This window comes from Atractosteus spatula, chromosome 5, assembly GCF_055471065.1.
Source record: "Atractosteus spatula isolate fAtrSpa1 chromosome 5, fAtrSpa1.hap1, whole genome shotgun sequence".
Classification (NCBI taxonomy): domain Eukaryota; kingdom Metazoa; phylum Chordata; class Actinopteri; order Semionotiformes; family Lepisosteidae; genus Atractosteus; species Atractosteus spatula.
In genome coordinates this window covers 34,642,292-34,661,055 of record NC_142710.1, presented here as the reverse complement: position 1 = coordinate 34,661,055, position 18,764 = coordinate 34,642,292, and the positions used below count along the sequence as shown (strand labels likewise).

The 18,764-nt window shown below is 38.9% G+C and overlaps 1 protein-coding gene across 1 annotated transcript in view; it reads right to left on the bottom strand.

Annotated features, from left to right (window-relative positions):
- The window catches only part of col17a1b (collagen, type XVII, alpha 1b), a 45,166-nt gene that overhangs the window by 22,866 nt on the left and 3,536 nt on the right, over positions 1-18,764 (bottom strand). Inside the window, exons 2-22 of the mRNA XM_088917571.1 lie at positions 13,682-13,755; positions 13,124-13,174; positions 12,715-12,825; positions 12,225-12,359; positions 10,833-10,880; positions 9,597-9,632; positions 9,077-9,124; positions 8,822-8,965; positions 7,453-7,629; positions 6,827-6,895; positions 5,952-6,026; positions 5,046-5,123; positions 4,390-4,548; positions 3,803-3,895; positions 3,466-3,510; positions 2,313-2,465; positions 1,885-2,112; positions 1,450-1,500; positions 1,157-1,183; positions 588-614; positions 362-424 (exon numbers count right to left, since the gene is read on the bottom strand). Of these exons, the coding sequence (XP_088773697.1) occupies positions 362-424; positions 588-614; positions 1,157-1,183; positions 1,450-1,500; positions 1,885-2,112; positions 2,313-2,465; positions 3,466-3,510; positions 3,803-3,895; positions 4,390-4,548; positions 5,046-5,123; positions 5,952-6,026; positions 6,827-6,895; positions 7,453-7,629; positions 8,822-8,965; positions 9,077-9,124; positions 9,597-9,632; positions 10,833-10,880; positions 12,225-12,359; positions 12,715-12,825; positions 13,124-13,174; positions 13,682-13,745 (1,882 nt within the window). The 5' untranslated portion in view covers positions 13,746-13,755. The remainder of the gene's footprint in view (positions 1-361; positions 425-587; positions 615-1,156; positions 1,184-1,449; positions 1,501-1,884; positions 2,113-2,312; positions 2,466-3,465; positions 3,511-3,802; positions 3,896-4,389; positions 4,549-5,045; positions 5,124-5,951; positions 6,027-6,826; positions 6,896-7,452; positions 7,630-8,821; positions 8,966-9,076; positions 9,125-9,596; positions 9,633-10,832; positions 10,881-12,224; positions 12,360-12,714; positions 12,826-13,123; positions 13,175-13,681; positions 13,756-18,764) is intronic.

Below are 18,764 nucleotides of genomic sequence, written 5' to 3'. Positions count from 1 at the left end.
CTATTAGATCAGTACCAAAGTATGGCGGTAGGTTATCTGGAATATTTGGAGAACCTGCGAGATGTATTCATAAAATGACAGTTTTTCAAGCTAAAACCTCTGTGGCAAATATGGTAAAGGCAGTTATTTTTGTGGTTAAAAAAGAGTACTTTTAAGTTGATTCCTAGGGTGATTATATAGGTGATTGTATAGACTTTGCTCTTGTAAGGAACTCTATTAAAATGTAAGGTGAAAATAATGCACATTACTATACAGTAATGGTTTACAACAAAATCTGAAACAGACGCTGCCCTTCATTAAAGCATCCAGCTTTGCAGAGACTGGCAGCCGTCAGCTGTCAGCGTTCACCCTCTCCCTTTACCTGAGTTGCCTTTCTGGCCTTTGGGCCCTTGTGGTCCTGTGTGTCCGATTACACCCGGAAGACCTGGACATGAGATATAAGAAGTTAAATTTCTGTAGTCAGTAAAATACATCCTTGAAAAAATAAGCATGTTTCAAGCATTTCCATTGTTTCCGGCGTGTCTATAAAAGAGCGCATTTTAAATAAAGTCCAATATCAAGGCTAGAACTGACTGTGATGTTCTCACCTGGTATGCCAGGGGAGCCAGCATCACCTGCGGAAGACAGCAATATGGTAAATTAAAGCATACAATGCAAGTTAAAGTTAAAGGAGTTTCTGTAAAACAACTAATGCTGTACCTTAATACTTGTAAAAACTATACAAGCATGTTTATATTAAACGTTTATGTTAAAAATATCGTGAGTGTTCCTCCTAATACAAATGTGAGTAAAAAGCAAAAAATAATAGCCTTCAAAGAGGACTTTCCTTCAAAAGTTATAATCATTGCCTCTTATTTCCTCTTCGGTTTCATATTGTTTAGTTTTCTGATAAAAATGGTCAGATTTAACTATGCACAAACACAGCATTTGAAACTGACATACTGTAAGGCGGATACTGCACAGAGGATCTACAAGCAGACATACACGAAGCTGTGCTTGAATCAGAAGATCCCCTTTGGTAACAGGAGTAAATTAAAATGAATTAGCAGACTGGTTTACACAGCAGACACCTTCACTGGCCAGATGACAAAGAGAGAAGCAACACTTTAACTTTTGTGAAATGTGAACACAAACATTAACATTAGAAATAACTCACCTTTAGGTCCTGGGGCCCCTGTATCACCTAAAAATTTTTAAAAATGTAATTAAAATACTGATATTGTTTTGGAAAAAAGAGTTAAGCCATTTAGCTAGCTTCTTGTAGTAACAATAAACTCTAGAATACCTACTGCCTCTGTCTGTTACACATTGTAATTAGAAAAGCATCTGCGCATTGGAAAATCTGTGTGTCTTAACATTGCAGAATGGCAAAAAACTTATACTTAACATCTCTAACTTGCACTGCCACTGTTTCTTAATACTGAAATGTTATATTAAATATCTTCTTACCTTTGAGTCCAGGTTGTCCTCTCTCTCCTTTGACTACGGAAGCAAGTGTTGCTGGAAAATAAGTAGAGAGACCGTCAGCACGCATAGGCAGAACAAGGGAAAAGGACATAAATGGACTCTATTTCAGAAAAAAATGCTTCGATCGTTTACGAACTGTCAGCTCATATTAACAGAGGGGCAAAGCAGGCAGAGACAGACTGGATACTATACACATGGTTAGCGGCAGTACTTGGTTTTTGGAAAATGTGTTGCCAACACGCATATAAAAAGTTGTCCCCTGGTTTTCAGAAAAGCCATACCATTGTTAGAACAGCATTGTTAGAATAGTTGAACAGCAGGAGCAAGAAATGTCATGCGATGTGCTTGAGAACATCATAAATGAGAAATTATATTAAGCCAGCTGGGTCAAAGCAAGAAGGCAGGCCCCGTACGTACATCTCATTGATTCGGACTGCAGCTCGGACTTCAGCATCTGCTGGACTGTCATCTGCAATGACATACTGTCGGTGCTAGAGCCAGCGCCAAGGTTGATGCTATTGTCACGGTTGTCTGAGTAGGCCGGGTCTTGAGGGTCGATAACATTGACGGACTTCAAGTAGTTGGTACGAGACGACAAACCCTCCAGGGCATCCACGCGCGACTTCAGTTTCTTCACCTCGTCCGCTGCAGCACACCATCAGGGATACCATCAGCAAGGAGGAAAGTAGGGGAATTAAATCCCTCACAATTTCATGGCATGGAACCCAAACAATTATGCATATAATTGAAATTTTAAATTTTAAATCTGCTTACATTTTCTAGGAGCTGTTGAATGCAGTTCTATTCAGTTTCTTTGATCTGACCAACAGACGCAGCTGTCTTACCCAGAGCAATGAGTCCAAAGAGCAGACCGAGGAGCAGCAGGAGCCCCAGCAGCAATCCCAGCAGCCACTTCCACCAGCTGCAGCAGTCACCTCCTCCACAGCAGCCACCGCCACCTCCGCCTCCGTCATCATAGTCCTTGTCCTTGCGGATCTCTGGGAAGCAGGAGAGAGGGGGAGAGGGGAAATAAACACTATGTCATACTTAAAACGTGGTGCTGGCTTTGGAGGTGTATTTAGAGCTTTAATGCTTTCTGTAATACTTGTCCTTCAAATCTATTCCTCTACATTGCCAAAACCAAACGTCTAGGCTATTACTTAACTGTGAAATGTGAACTCTATTGAACATTAAAACAGCAGGTTGTATCTAAGACCTGGTTAGCAATGGATAGTAGGGCCCAGTGTTTGACTCCCTGGTTGAAGGTGTTGGATACTGACACATTGATCCACAAATCGGATTAGCTTTCCTTTTCACGTGGCTAAAGACATTGTATTCTTCACTCTATTGTTTTTTAGGTTTATTTGTCTGCTTGCTTTCTCAGCACATTACATCATTTAAATTATTTCTGCCTTCATCACTGCATTCAACACAAAGAAAACGTACTGAGCCAGATTTTATTTTCGAGAAAGAGAAAAACATAAAATTGTAGTGTAGGAGAAGTTTGTAAAGGAAATCATAAAGATGCAGGGAATTGATTTTGGTCTTGTGTTTAATCTTGCTTTAGTTTTCCTTATTGTTTTGTCCAAAATTTTAAAACAACAGCATTGTTATAGCACTTCATGTCCATAATTTCTGTTATGTACCTAGGAGAGACATACCTGCTATATTATCGGGTGATTCTATTATAATTATTGAGGACCATTTAAAGATAAAATGCAGGTATGTTCATAGCAATAAATAGTGTTCTTTTTAGTGACAATATCAGGTATTGCATGTAAATCATAAACCGATACGGGAATACAATCAACTGAATTTCAAACACCTTGCCTGAATCTCAAAAATATATATAACACAATACTGTATATTACATGATTCTCTTCTATAAAGGGGAAAATGTATATACAGTTTATATAAATTTGTATATATAGTAAGTGTAAGAAATAAAGTACTTTCTTCATGCATATATTGATATACAGTAGACAGAACATTCCTTACCTGCATATGTTGCCTTGTCTTTGGTTGATACTTTATGAGACCCATCTGAAAGAAAAAGTGTTTTCCAGAGGTTTACTAATGTCTTGTTAATGTTTTACTATTATAAACCAACAAATCCTTAACTCTAATATGAAAAAGGAACCTTTTACGGTAGGAAATAACCACCACACAATGCAGTGATTTTATCTGTAGCTCTATTTCAGTTAGTCCATTTTGACTTGCTAGAACATCACCAACTCTCTTTTAAAACACTGAGCAATTTGAACGTGACATGAAGTTCTTTTGGTGATCTTTACATGTAAGTTTTCCTTGCGTTAATGGGTAATGTTGTGCTTACAGTATGCATTTGTGTCAGCTTTCAACGCGGCAGCATCTGACGAGCTGGACACTACCATCTTCTCTTTCTTCAGGGAATCATCTGAAAAGGACCCTGTGGAATAAGATTGGCTGTCATTATTATCCTATTTCAGTCTTTATGTGTGCCTCTGAAGCAGGCAGTGCCCGATGAGCATACTAGTCTTTGAATGTGTGTGGCACACACATTTTCTGGATTTTATACCTGTCTGGTTTGGTCCAATTAAATAAAAAATAACACCTTGCTCTGACAGTCACCAAAAAAAAAACTCTCAAAGGAAAAACATTGAACAATTCTAAGATATGTATTATATGTAAAATATATTATATTTTTACGGAATGTGTTACACTGAATTAAAGCTATGAAAAAAGCATCATAAAGTATAAAGTCAAATGACTATCAAGAAGTCATAAGTAAATTAGACACACTCAGCTCTAATTAAACTTGAGTAAGATATAAGAAAGTAATAGCTGTAGTGTTCAGGGTCCCCTGTTTTACTTGACGTTTCTGAACCACAGTGAACAAGAGTGGGGCCGCAGCTCGTCAATGGCCCGTGGAGCTGTGCTCACCACCGCCTGCGATGGAAGTGCTGGTGAAATGCTTCCCGCTGTCTTTGGTCATAATGAGGAGCTCCGTGTCCTTCTTGGAGGGCACATTCTCCTTCTCTAACAGCAGGAACTTGTAGTCCTTCCGGAAGACATCATCATTGTGGGGACTAGCTGGAGCACCTGGAGGACAAACACAGGGCGTGAACCACTGTTCTCTGGGACTGCGGCCTTCCCTCACTGGCTGCCTGCACATTTTGGACTGACCTCAAACAGCAGTTTCCGTCCACTGCATTCTCCTCTCATTAAATACCTAACCATACAATACAAATGTGTGAGATTTGTACCTGTATACAGTAGTTAGTTAGCAACATTAACTATTCAAAGAAAATAACACCTTTTAAAAGAAGTTCTGACAGAAGTGTAGACATCCACAAGGGATATAAACCAGCAATGAATCCAGAGAGGGTTACATGCGGACGTGAAAAGGTGCACCACTCAGATGCTTCCCCATATTAATTCCTCTCGTTCAGCTACGCAAAAAGCAGATTTAACACAGGGACCACAACAGAATTAAACACTCTGCATAGCTTCTGACACTAACAGGATTCTTCCACCAGGTGGGCAATTGTTCTTCAACAGACCTACACTCAGTGCCTATGCCCTTTCTTCAGACTCACCAGAGGATGTGGAGACTCCAGTGCTGACAACCGCAGAGCCATTGGCTGTCTGCGACACATTCTTCTGCACCCCGTACACTGTGAGACAAGGACACACACAGCACCCATGAGAACAAACAGGTTTGTTCTAGTACTGCTGCACATTGAAGAAGACCTTTTTAATGGCGGGGCTCTTCTTAATACCTCTAGATTTTAATTAGCTTTGGAAATGTACTTTAAAGCAATGTCATATCACGCTTATTTTCAAATAATACTGTAGATCTTCATTCTTCTCTGTATTAGAAGTTAGATAGAGGAAATCTTATATAAGGATTTCAGACTAAAATTTTGCATGTATGCAAGAGATCTGTTGTTCTCACAAATGACTGCATTTAAAAAAACAGCATTTCATTCCAATTTAATGCATGAAAATGCAACATTATTATTTTATTTATTATATTATTATTATATTACAATTACATTTAGCATTTCACTCATTAACAAAGAAAATATATCATCTGGTGGAAGAGGACTTGAAAAAGATTTGAATTTTTATTTTGGTAGGCATTTACATGCATGATTTTCATTTCCATAAAGGAAAGCAAAGCTTTGTGTGGCTTGATCACTGTGGAAGTGTGTCAGTCACATACCTGGTGTTCTACAACTACAGTACTTCATCCCAACTTTACTTATCTCTACCCTAAGTAAGAGTAACTGAACAAAAGACAGCCAAACTAATTCATTTTCACATGTACTGTACCATTATAAAGTGAGAATGGATCATTTTGGAACCTTGCTTTAATTTGTATAGTATGAGAAAGCCATATTTGTTAAGGCTCAGCAAATGGCACTGAATCAGAAACTGAAGCTTGAAAATGTAACAATATCTACCTCACTATATTTTATTGAAAATCAATGAGACCGTACCTGGCTGGCTGTGTGGCCCATTGGAATTGGCCAGGACACTGGAGCTGTTTGTCAGGTTATTCTGAACACCATACACTGAGGAAGGATATGATACAGAAAGAAGAAAATGTGAAGGTGTCTTACTATACATTAATACAATTTTAGAAGTATATTTTACAATGTAAAATTACACCTAAACTTTTAGGATCCAGTAGAATATGGTTATGCTTTTGTCATAAACACTATTTTTTAACTTAATTATTTAAGTGGTTTGGGGAAGTCTACTTCTTATGCATCCACATATAAATTAATGACCTGACTGTTGTGACATATTGATTTTATCTTGATTTGCATCCTCCAGTTTATTCTGAGATATTTAATATTAGGTTTCGTGCAAGTTCAAACCTTAGCGATTATAGTTTAAACTTTAGTATTTCTAATTATCATTTTTAGTTCTACATAATACAATTGCAAATCCCCTGCATATTAAAGAAATCAGTCATATCCAACATAAATTATTTTAATGTACTGTTAAAAAATGAACCTTTTTTTTCCCCAACTGTGATCATTCTGCAGGTCTGGTTTTAAGCAGAAAAGTTGTTTTGTTTCTTTTTATTCCTCCTTTTTACTTTCAATGGATCCTAACCAGACATTAAGCTTTCATTGTAGGGGTATATAAGTGTATATCATTTAGAATTTCTCAGTTGAGAATTCTAATTGGAGCATAAGACCTAGGCAGTATGTGCATTCAATAATGTGTTTCTGCTCCAATGCTCTATTCTTAGGAAAAGCAGACGCGACTGAAAAGGAGCTCTTCAAGATCCCAGCGAGCTCCAGTGATACAGAGCTGGACACACGGTGGTTCTGCCAGGGTACAGAGCAGCAGCAGGACTGACCTGTGCTGCTGGTGGTCAGACTGCTGCTCAGCTGGGGGCTCAGCGCCAGGTTGTTCGGGACACCATGCACTGCAAGGATTCAGGCAAACACACAACAGAAGGAAGGGGAGTCAGTAATCCTATATGTTACACCGCGGAAAACCAGGCACTGAGGTGGACAGGTTTCGCGGACGTCTGCTCTTTATTTGTGCATAACTCTTCACTGACACAGAACTGAAAACACCCCCCAAGGTACCTAGGTGCCGTAAAGCGGTAACCCCCAAACCAAAAATGCAACAGCATCGTAAACCCCAAACAGACACTGTGTGCAACATACTGTAACTGTATGTATTGAAACCCCAAAGCCTTGCTCTGCACACAGAAATGCTTGGAAGAAGAACTGAAAGTGCAATTCACAGCACATTTCAACACGTTCCGCTGAAGGAATTGATTACTATGCGTGCATTATTTAGTTAATGAAACATATGAAAAAATAGTGGCCTAGGATTAGAACATTACAATAAAATCCTACTATGGAAAGCAGGATTCATCTATCTTCCTGCAGTCTCCAGCTGGACACTTTTAGTTTTCTGATAGAAGACCACCAATCACGAGACCCTGTTAGATTACAGTGTGGTGGGACTGACCGGATAAAGAGGAGGGGGCATTAGTATTCAGAAGCGACGATCCAGGTGACAGGTTGTTCGGGCTGGCCTGGAAGCCGTACCCACTCATGAGGGATGAGCCAGTGGGCAGAGTGGAGCTCGTCCACGTGTAGGAAGGCAGGGCAGATTCCAGGATAGTGGTGTCATACTGTCCTGAAACTGCAACACCAAGTAAAGCCATGTAGTTACTCTAGCAAATAACAGGCCTGCAATTTAAGAAACATCATGTGTTCAGTCAGGATGACCAAAACATCTGTTTTACTCTTGAAATAAAGAACACTTTCTACATTTTACAGGCCTGTTACACCTGTTCCTGTCTGAGCATTATGAGGACCTACTGTAAGGTCTGTTGGTTTCTCAACAGGAGCTGTGATCTTGTGGGTATTTGGAAAACAATATAGGAAAAACACTGGTGTTTTCATTTTGTATTCCTTGTAGATGCCAGCCATTTTCTTTCAATTTTCAACTTTTCTGAGTTAAGAACAGAAGAAATGTTACAAATGAGAGGAAGCCATTCAGCCCATCTGTGCTGTTTAGAGTTTATTAAAACTGATTTTTGTGGGTATTTTAAAAACATACCCCACAACCTTACCATGGATCAACCTTTTTTACATCCTTTGCTGTGCTGGGATTTTTTTCCATAGAATGAAATGGTTTCCCAAAGTTTTAAAACACTGATTTACATGGATTACATTGTACTCCACTGTGCTTTGCTCTGCTGCGACATGATGATCCACAGCAACCTTCATAAATGTTTTAAGGGTACTGAGTGACCTCCCAGTGGAAAAGTAGATTGAATTCAGTGCTCTGTGATCATGTGGAAATATCCACCATAAAGCCCTAGCTAAATTAGATTAGATCATTTTTCTGTCTCTATAAATATCAGAGGGTTCCTTTGGTCTGTAAAACCTGTTATGTGCTCACATTATTCCTATATAAAATCCTATCAAAATGTAACATAATCCCCTGGGCTAGCAAGAGCAGTAGGAGCCATTCCCTTCAAATGTAAAAGAACACACGGAAACAAGCTACTGCAGAGTTGCTGTTGTCAGTCTCCGAAAGACAAATTTAAAAAAAGCGAAGCCTGCTATAGTATGTTAAAGTCTAACAATTTCCAAAAAAGGAAACATAATTTAAAGTGACAATAAAGGAAGATCCAAATAAACTGGAAACTGAAATGTTTTTCAGGAGTTTTAGCATAATTCAATTCTAGTTTCCTGACCATCAAAAATATCATAGCAAGAGGGTTTTTGTAATATAACCAACACTCCAAATTTCTTCAACTGGCCCTCTAAATATTACCCTCCGTTCTCAACTGGGAGTGCTGCCTCAGGTCCTGCTTGAGACACACCTGTCTGGGAACCTTCAGTCACGATCCTTGTTTCCACAGTTGCCTTTTTGGGGATAGGCAGGGTGTTGGAGGGGGAACGCGTGGGGCTGACACTGGCGGACCGGCTTCCCCTCAGCAGCCTCTTCACATCGTCTAACTCAGTCCCTGAAAGACAGGTCCCGGAGGGGGGGAGGGGAGGGTCAGGCACACATGCTGACCACCCTCACTGCTGCCCCTATCTTCAAAACTCCCTTTCCTTATTTTCTCTGTACTTACATCTAGTAGATGGAGAGGCACTCTGCAGCCTTGCTCTGATTTCACTCTCTGAAAAAGAAGAAAGAGTTTCTGAACGCACACAATACGGGCAAACAGTTCGAATAAGTGTGCGGGTGGAATCCGTAGCCTCTTACTGTACATCCTTACAGCCTCTTACATCCTTAAATGGCCTTGTACCTTCCTTTACAGAAGAAAAACTCTGGTATGTTTTTGAAAGTGGGCAATTAAGCATTTTAAGTTCCTCAAAAAATGCTAAACTAGTAAATAAAACAATGAAAGTATTGGAAGATAGAATTATCACAGCATATTCCCTTTTCAGACTTACTTTTCAGGTCTCTTTCATTTATATCAAATATTTCTTCACATATAAACCTGTTTACTGGGGGAGAAACACTCCCTGAATATTATTCAGGCATATTATTATGTTATCACTGTGGAGACAACACCACATTAACTGAATTTGTTTCAGAAATTACACAATACACAAAGCTGTTTCGAAGCTTAATATCACCACCTTTACCTCTGCTCTGGCTCCTCCCTCGGGTGGCTGAGCTTCCTGTGGGTAAAAACAACGAACAGGTATATGTTACAATGGTATGAAGCTCACCAGACACTGAACATTGCACTGAACATGTAATCTGCCAGCTGCTGAAAACTTTCAATGTCATTTGACTTGCAGGAAAGGGAAACCACACATATAAATATAATACTAACTTCACTCATAACCTACATTTTTTTCTTAAGATTAGTATATGCATCATATTTGGTATACGATTTAAAAATGTAACATATCTTAAGTTAATATAACCTTTATATGATTAGGGATGTACGTTTAGAATACAAAAAATACTGTTGGTTTTAATAAAGGCTTACTAAGATTTTGTTAATATTAATATACTATCAGGTCCATGAAGTGGGTGTCTTTAATGCATGTCTGAACTCCTCCACAATGTTTATAGACTCCCTGTCTACACACAGGTGATTCTGATCCATGCTGCAGAATGCTTGGACAATCAATTTGTTCAATGTTTGATTGATTGCTAATTGATGCGTTTCTATAATTAAAGAGCTGTAAACAAAAACAACTGCAGTGCGAGGGACAGGAAAGGCTAGAGTCAAACAATACCTTTTTAAAAAACCTACTGGTACTGTTCTATTCCAGGTTAGCTATCCGTTGTCCATGAGATAACCAAATGGTCCTAGTAAGGGACACCTTGGACAGGATACACACATACATAGACATAGGGACAATCTGACAAACCAGTTAACCTGGTAACCTGGTAAGCACCTGGAAAAGGCTCACACAGACACAAGGAGAACATGCAAACTCCACACATAATCCCCCAAACAGGGAGAATGTGCAACCTCATACAGAATGGTTCCCAGGCTAAACTGAACATTGAGGCAGCAGTACTTACTGCTGGCCACCACGCCACCACACTGCTGTTTCTAATAGTATTGTAACGCAACGGGGGCTCAGGCGGGCGCCCTTGCCGCATCAGGTCGGCCCCACACTGTCCGGGGCTCGAACCCGGGACTTCCGCGTCTCTCTGCAGCGACCCAGCCCCGTGAGCTAAAGAGAGATCTCTCCACAGCCCAGTAGCTGTGGTCCTGCTATCACAGGGAAGGGCGGTGACGTCACCTGCTCTGGTACGCCGGCTCTTACACAGTGCCTGTCGGCCGTAAGCGTTACAGTATATACTGTGGTTTGTATAGTAGAAAATTCAGTATGTAAGATGTTTTTTGGAATTCTTACCAAACTCTTTTCTTGTGTACTCAGGGGAAGAGTTCCCACTGGAACTTCCTATAAAGAAATGTTAAAAAAAAACATCCCATGACAACCATAAGAAACCTCTTTTACAAACCATGTGGTTCAAAAGAAACACAAAAAGATTAAAGTGTAGCACTAACATCCTACTCAGTAATATCTGTTTTAGATTAAAGCCTGATATTGATCACACATGTATTTAATATTAATTAAAACAAACTTTAAAATTAAACTCAAACCCTATAAAAGGAAACAGAGGATGGGGTTAGTTTAACTTGTCTGATTTCACCAGTGAGTCACAGTGCATTTCTTCAAAATTCATGTGTGAATACTCCACCAGTGAATTTTTGATGTCATGTTGTTTTTGTTTTGCTTTAGTTTTTGTTTCATATTATCACAAGCAAAAGGACTGAGATACAGTCAGAATCACAGTTTTCCACACACTATATTATGATTTTATATACATGGAAACTGCCTTTTTAAATCCTAAAAGTTATTTTATTACTCATATTACTTTATTTTATGAATAATTCATTCTTGTACAATTAAAGTTAAAAGATGGGAAAAAGAAGCCTGACCTAAAGAAAAGTGAGTAAAAACACTTCCGCGGAGAAAATTCGAATTGACCGGCTTTTCTTATGCAGGTACCGCATGAAAACAACAATCCACAGAGAGGATAATTGTCACGATCGTTACTCCTCCTCTTAAGGGCGCTCCAGCCCTTCATCGTTCTGTCCCATTCCCCACACCAGTTCCTTATTCCAGCCCCTCTTTAGTTCCACCTTTAAAGCCAGACGCAGGCGTTTGCCCGAGGCTTCTCATTGATTTCCGCATCGTGAGATCCCGGGGTCCTGCCGCGTCTGGCTCCGTTATGGTTTTAGTTTCCTGTTCCTGATTCCCTGCCCCGCCGGTCCCGACCCGGTTCTGGTTTTAACTTCGGATGGATCCCCTGGTCTTGGACTAAACCTCCCGTCTTGGATTCCCCCTCTGGATTTACCCTTGGATTGTTTGCCCTGGATTCACTCCCCCTGGACACCTGCACTCCTCGGACACGCCCCCTATCTCCTGACCCTTCTCCTGCATGACTATTTTCCCAATTGTATCCTCACATTCCGGATTGTGTCGTCCGCATAGGGCCCGGAAAGAACTGTTCCTGATAATAATACAGATAAGTCCCAATAAGCCCATGAATACACTGAATCGGAAAAACCATGGTGTGCAGGAAACATCTTTTCAAGCAATTTGGTGTCTCTTCTTTGAGTACAGGTATCAGTGGGATAGTTCATTCCACACGTGTGAGGAGAGTCATGTTAACTGGCCAGCGAACAGAGAAGCGTCATCTTCTCTCCTTGCGGCAGGAAGCAGCAATGCGTAGCTCACCTTCATATCCTCCTGAGCGACTGGTCATGCCCCTCCTCTCCAGGGTGGACACAGGGGAGTAACTGAGGGACGAGGTGGAGCCCTGGGCTCTGCGGGAGGAGCCTGCATTCCCCCTCGAGCCGCCACCCCCTGAAGCTGAAGGGGCAAAGAGGGCACAGCAGGCCAGTCAGCCGTTGGCAGCAGCCAGCCTAAAGCACTAACCACAGCCAACAGTACTGAAATGGCTAACACATCTTCTGGATGAAAATCCTGCATACAGTTCAAGGTGAAAACTAAAAACTTATGAAACACACAAAACTAATCGTGACAAGCGTACATGCTTTTACCAAACTTTGGATTGGAGTCTGTGGAGTTAACTGGATGTTTACGCCACAAACCCGAGTACTAAGCTGAGGTAGAAACAGCTGTGAAAGCTTAGGGCTGTTTCTGAGGTATTTTCCCAAAGGGGGCAGAAATAATAAGATGAGATTTGCCACTGTGTGCTCCTCACATGATGTGACATAGCTGGTGCTGCTCTGTGTGATGAACTTCTTTTCCATTCCCAGACCCCCAGAGCTGCTGGAGAAGCCACTCCTCTGACCTCCGCCGCTGCTGGAGCCCTCTGACGGGGTGAAAAACAACAGCGGCAAACACTCAGTTACTTCTGTCCGCTGGGAAATCCCCCTAACAAAGACACCACTGATCTTGTCAAGGCAAACATATTGTTTATACATGAGCAGGCTCTGTAACAGTCAGCTGGTGACAAGACCAAGGCTTGAGTGCCTTTACTGTCTCAGCTGTTCAGGAGGCCCCTCAACTGCAAATTCAGCAAGTTTACAAATTATCTCAAAAATCTAAATCACTGATATTGACCAGAAAGAGCAAGTGAGCTCACTGCAAGTCTGAATGCCATTACTCACTTGGAGGTAGGGTTGTCAGTCTTGATGTTGTGGTTACAGACTCTGTCAGAACTGCAATAAATAAAAAAAACACTTTTTTTTATTGTCGGGAACAGTACTAGTTACTAGTACTTAAAAGTGTCAAAGAGAGGAAAACATGTATCTGAATATTGAAATACCACATGGAAATGATCAGTTGTGAAATTCATTAAAACTTCTAATCATCTAAACATTTAAAAAAATTATTGTGTACTTGGTAGGTTTCAGTGTCTCTTCTGCTTGTAGAATTAAAAGGTGTCAATTAGAGAAAAAATCAATAACATGATTATGTATGTCAAGAATGAAAGATTACTTTCCTTATTTTTGAAAATAAGCACCTATAATTTATGCTATTTTTATTTAGAAAGTAAACTGCTTTAGTAAACTGTTTTTGGTTATGCTCTTGCTGGTTCTTACTGGACGTGTCGCGCAAATGTTCACGTCTATTTAGAAATCACTGTTGCCCTCTAGTGTTTTACTGAAGTAATGCACAGGTCGCAAAAACAGCAAATTGAATTCCTATGGAACGGGAAAACTCACCTTTCCCAGATAATCCAAAACTCCCACCTGTATTGTTACTCTTTCTTGTTGTTAAGCTGTCCATTCCATGTTATCTATTCAGAAAGATAACAGAAATACTTTTAGAAGAATAAAACAATTAATAAAGGTCATACCCTATTGGTAATCATGTTTCGCCTGGAATTGGTCAGGGCTTCAAAAAAGACATTTCAGCAGCACACACATCTTCAGGAAATTACATAAAAGCAGTGTAAACAAAAATACTATTTACTTTTCTACTAACATTCAAAAATGACTAATAGCGAAATAATTTTGCCACAGTTCAGCAAAACCTTTTTTGGTTCTTTTCCCTTTTTTCACCTTTTGTTACATAACATCACCTTTTCAAAACATGAGCACTGCCCCCAAAGTATTTTTCAAGGAGACATGTTGCAGGAGAGAGCAATGTAAAAACAACACGACGGGGCTTGGATTCAGAAAGTACACACAACTATCGACCAAGTGACATATTTCATGCACACAAAATCTGAAATGGTCCCTGTGGAGAAATGGGCTATCCTAATGACCTACTGGAACTGGACTCAGGTAAGGGTGATAGAGCTGGGAAACAAGCCATCAGGGGAAGAGTAGCTGCAGTCTGGTCTCAGAAACAGCTAAATTAGTTGAAATGAACCCTGAAATAAAATCAAACCTGATACTGCTTTAGATCTATAGGGAGTTTCCAAAGAAACTTAAGGAAAGGAAAATACTGATATAATATTGGTAAATATAAAATTACATTGAAGGGATCAATGTAACACTGTAAGAGGATACTCTTCTATTAAGAGTTCAGGACAAACAATATTTCAAGAAATAACGGAATTATTTTATATCATGTAAGAGTGAAATTGCAATAGGAAAAAACAGTTCTTAAGCCTGTTTCCTTGGGACAGAGATGTCTTCCCAGACGGAAGTAGTGTAAAGTCACAGTAGAGTGGGCCACACTCCATAATGCTGTTCGCCTTCTTCACCACCCTGTTTGGCGAGTGCATTCAGCTGAATCAAATTTGCCCCAATGGCTTTATTACATATGTTTCCTTTTCTAGCCTCCTGCAATTTGCAGTACTGATGTTACCAGACTGTGTAACAGATAAGACTGTGTGATAAGACTTTCGATTAATAATTAGTAGAAAAGTGTTAAAATAGTTCTGTCACAATTTAAGAAGGTAAGAAAAAATTTGAGACAAAAATTCAAGATAACATAGGCAGCTACCAGTTAGTGCAGTAAATCCTGTGAGTATCAAGCTATGTTGCTGCTTGGTTAATACTACTCTTTTACTTTAGACTATGGCCCTGTTGGACACTGGACACAGGGGGAGCAGTTGAGACAACCTGTACAGAGTGTACAGGACAGGCAACAGCTTTCTGCAGTTCTCTCCAGGATAATTAGGAATCACAGTTTTTAAAATCTTTATTAAAAGCGTTTAATCTTCTTATTCTTTTCTTACTTATTAAAGAGACTGATGTGAATCATATGGCCAAGATTTGAAGGGATTATGACATATTCCTTTGGCTGACACTGATATCCACGGCAACTTACATTTGAATCCATTTAGACAGCTGGGTGATTTATTGGAGCACTTTGAGCAAAAAAACCTTTGAGCTCAGGTGTACAACACCAGTGTCCCAGCTGGGATACAAACCCACAGCCTTTTAGTTATACAGTAAGTCCACAACCCCAACCACAGCTCCACACTATTAGTGTGGAAACACAAAATGAGCCTTGTACAGAGCCTTTCACATTGTCGTCATGCCTTCTGTCTTCAGTCATTTCGTTGTCAGGTGCAAGAGCCAAATAAATTGTCACCATATTCCCACAAATTAACTTCAATTCAAAAATATTTTCACAACCAATGTTCCTAACAAAATGTTTCTTGTACTTACTAATGAATTACTGTACATGATGGCTTTATTCAATCATTTGGTAATGCCCTACAATAATGGTTTGTTTTTTAATATAATTAAATATAATTATATAATACAAATGACCACACAAGTCAAAATACAGTATATACATGACAAATTAAACATCAACAACCATACATTTCAAAATGCTATCACCCAAGTCACAAAAATAATTCAAACATGCCACAATTGAACGAGTACAAAAGAGCAGTATGGCTCTACTATCACATAAAGAAATCAGAAGAAGATAAAAAGGAGTGAAGATACCACACAATCCAAAACAGAGGTTGCCAGTCCTGATCCTTAGGACAGAAACTGACAGGTTTCTATTGCAGCTGATGTCTTGACTTAAATGGATGTTTGAATGAACCAAAAAGCTGCTTGGTTAGGGCCTTTGTGAGGTAAGGTTTTAAAAGTTAAAAAAAAGGCAAAAGGTAAAAGGCATCATCCTATGCTGGAATGTGTGAGGAACTGAAAACAATTCAATAATTCAAATTAAAGTTATTAGTAGGTCTCTTAAGGGCCTTTGATCCAAAGACTGGCAGTGTTTATGGACATTTATGGAATATTTCAGATATGTATTTAATATTCGGGCAGACATTTAAAATACAGTATTACTAAAATTATTTAAATTGGTACCATTTTAATATTGTGTAAACCTATTAATCCACTTAAAGAAACATTAAACACCACTAATCTGAAATGTTATCTACTACTATACTTCACAAGTGTAATTCAAATGCTCCTATAGAAATGTGAAACGTGTTCTCCCAGCGTCTAAAACAGTTAAAAAATGTTAACAAGTATTACGTACAGGTCTTTCGGTGTAGCAGAGACAGTTGTCCATTAGTGGGCAGTATTTCTTTACATCAGTGTTTCACGGTACAGCTCCGGGAGCGCCGTTGTGACTTCTGTTTTTTTTTTTATAACATGGGAGCATTAGTCTGAATAATTCAAATTCTTAAATTGATTGTTTATTTGTGGTTTTACAACCGTTTACGTTCTTATATGATATAATAAGGTAATAAATGAGCATGAATCCTTTACCAGATACTGAACTTCAGCTCTTGTCTCTCTCCATTTTTTGCAACGAATATACTAAAGAGCTGATTTATAACACTTATTAAGACAACGTGTTATACGTCTACATGTCATTAACTGACAAATTACTAACAATAATTGCTGTTTAAAAAAATATGACGCAAAAACAATTGTAAACCAACTTATTTCTGCTTAATATCTTGAAAATGAGTTTACACTGTATATAAAGTTTATAATGACTTTAAACTGTATGTAAAGATTATTTGTCTGAGCTGAATGCAGAGAATGTTTCAAAAAATGAATTGGTTCAATTAAGAGTTCAATGATATTAATTGATTAAACACTGTTGGAATTAAACCACTACAGAGAGTTATTTAAGGACCAATCTTGGAAAGCACTTTAACCTAAGTACAATGTTACCTTAAGGTCTGCTGCCTCGTAGCTCTTAGATTAAACTTGATTTAGTAAAGTGATTGATTTTTTTTTTTACTTGACTGAATTTCATTTCAAAGCCAAAGGTAAACTGAAACCTGCCATTAATCCCCTGTAACCTCTCTAATCCTGCACCACTGACTTGCATGCACACAAAAACAAGTTACTTCCAAGTAGCAGGGTTTACAGTATTTACCGGGGATTATAATGTTTATTTAGCTCAATCTCAATATGACGGGTATTGATGCAGTTCTATATCAAACCAGATTATCACCCATTTACACTCAGGTGAGAGTGATCTGTGAGAGTAATAGTTCTCAAAAACTCAAATACTCAGACTACTCTAAATTATTACTAATGTCAATTATTAATTATATTACTATTAAAGGGTACTCTAAACATTTCACTACATCTACATTATTTAATCAAATAGTATTGCAAATACCATTGCTGAGCATTATGAAAGACTGTATTCTAATGTATGCCTTATTCCTCTCTATTGTATGCCTTATTACTCAGCGGTTTTTAAAAGTGCAGCAAGTAACATTGCAATAAATAGACGATTAACTTCAGCATAAACCTAATTATATACTGAGTTCTTTCAACTATTGCAAAGATGTTTTGAGAGAACATCAGAAGATGTGAACTAGGACTCCACTGTGTATTGTAATACAATGTACACAGCAGGAAAAGTTCATACAGTAAACATTGTTATTTGCTCACTGTGCAACACTGTGTTTTTTCTTGCAGTAGCACAAAGCAGTGTAGCAATCCACCAAGACAAATAATTGTGTTTTCCCACTGTCTGGAAAAATTAACCACACCGTTTGTCCACATTGATTCAGGTGCACACCAGGTCTTCTCAAGCTAGCTTTTGTGGTTAACCTTAGCACTGTCCTGTCTACAGCAGATCTATAAGAATTGTTGTACATTATCATTACATACTGCTGAAATGTTCTTACCACTGTTATGGGCAGCCATAACAAAAAAACAGTTTGGAATGAATGTTCTTATAATAGCATTATAGCAACTCCACACTATCAAGTGCAGTTTTCCAGAGGAAAAAGATTATGATTTGACTTCTAGAAAATTCCTGCTGCTAAAGCACCAGACTTAAAGCATTCTTTAGATGTTGTTTTATCTCTGTTCATTTTTCTTTCATAAAGCACACAAATTATTATTTCTCCAACTTGTTGAGGTTTATTGGAGGTAATCAGTAGGTAAGGCACTTTTTAACAATCTGGATGGGGTTGGTATATTACTAAAGATATGAGACCAAAAGTCTTTGAAAACTTTGTTCTGTCTGTACTGAATTACAAGTCCCTTTGGACTTGTACAACAATAGATTGCAATTGTACTACTGGTGTAGTGTTCCAGGACACAAAGAGCACCACACCCTTATTTCAGATCTTCAATTAGATCCACAGGCAACCAAATGTTGGCATTCCATTAACCCAGTAATAGAAAATGTGAGCAGACATTTGGCACTTAACCAGTTCTTTCCTGATTTTGAAACCCAGCAGAACATTTAATGTGCTTTAGTACAGATGAGTCACTGATGGTCCCTTGCTTGAGAATGTGATGGAACTGATTTGAACAGGTTGTCACTGTGAAGACAACTCTGACATGTGGGTAGATGCTAAAAAACATTCAACTACTTACAAATCAATTAGAGTGTCATGCCATT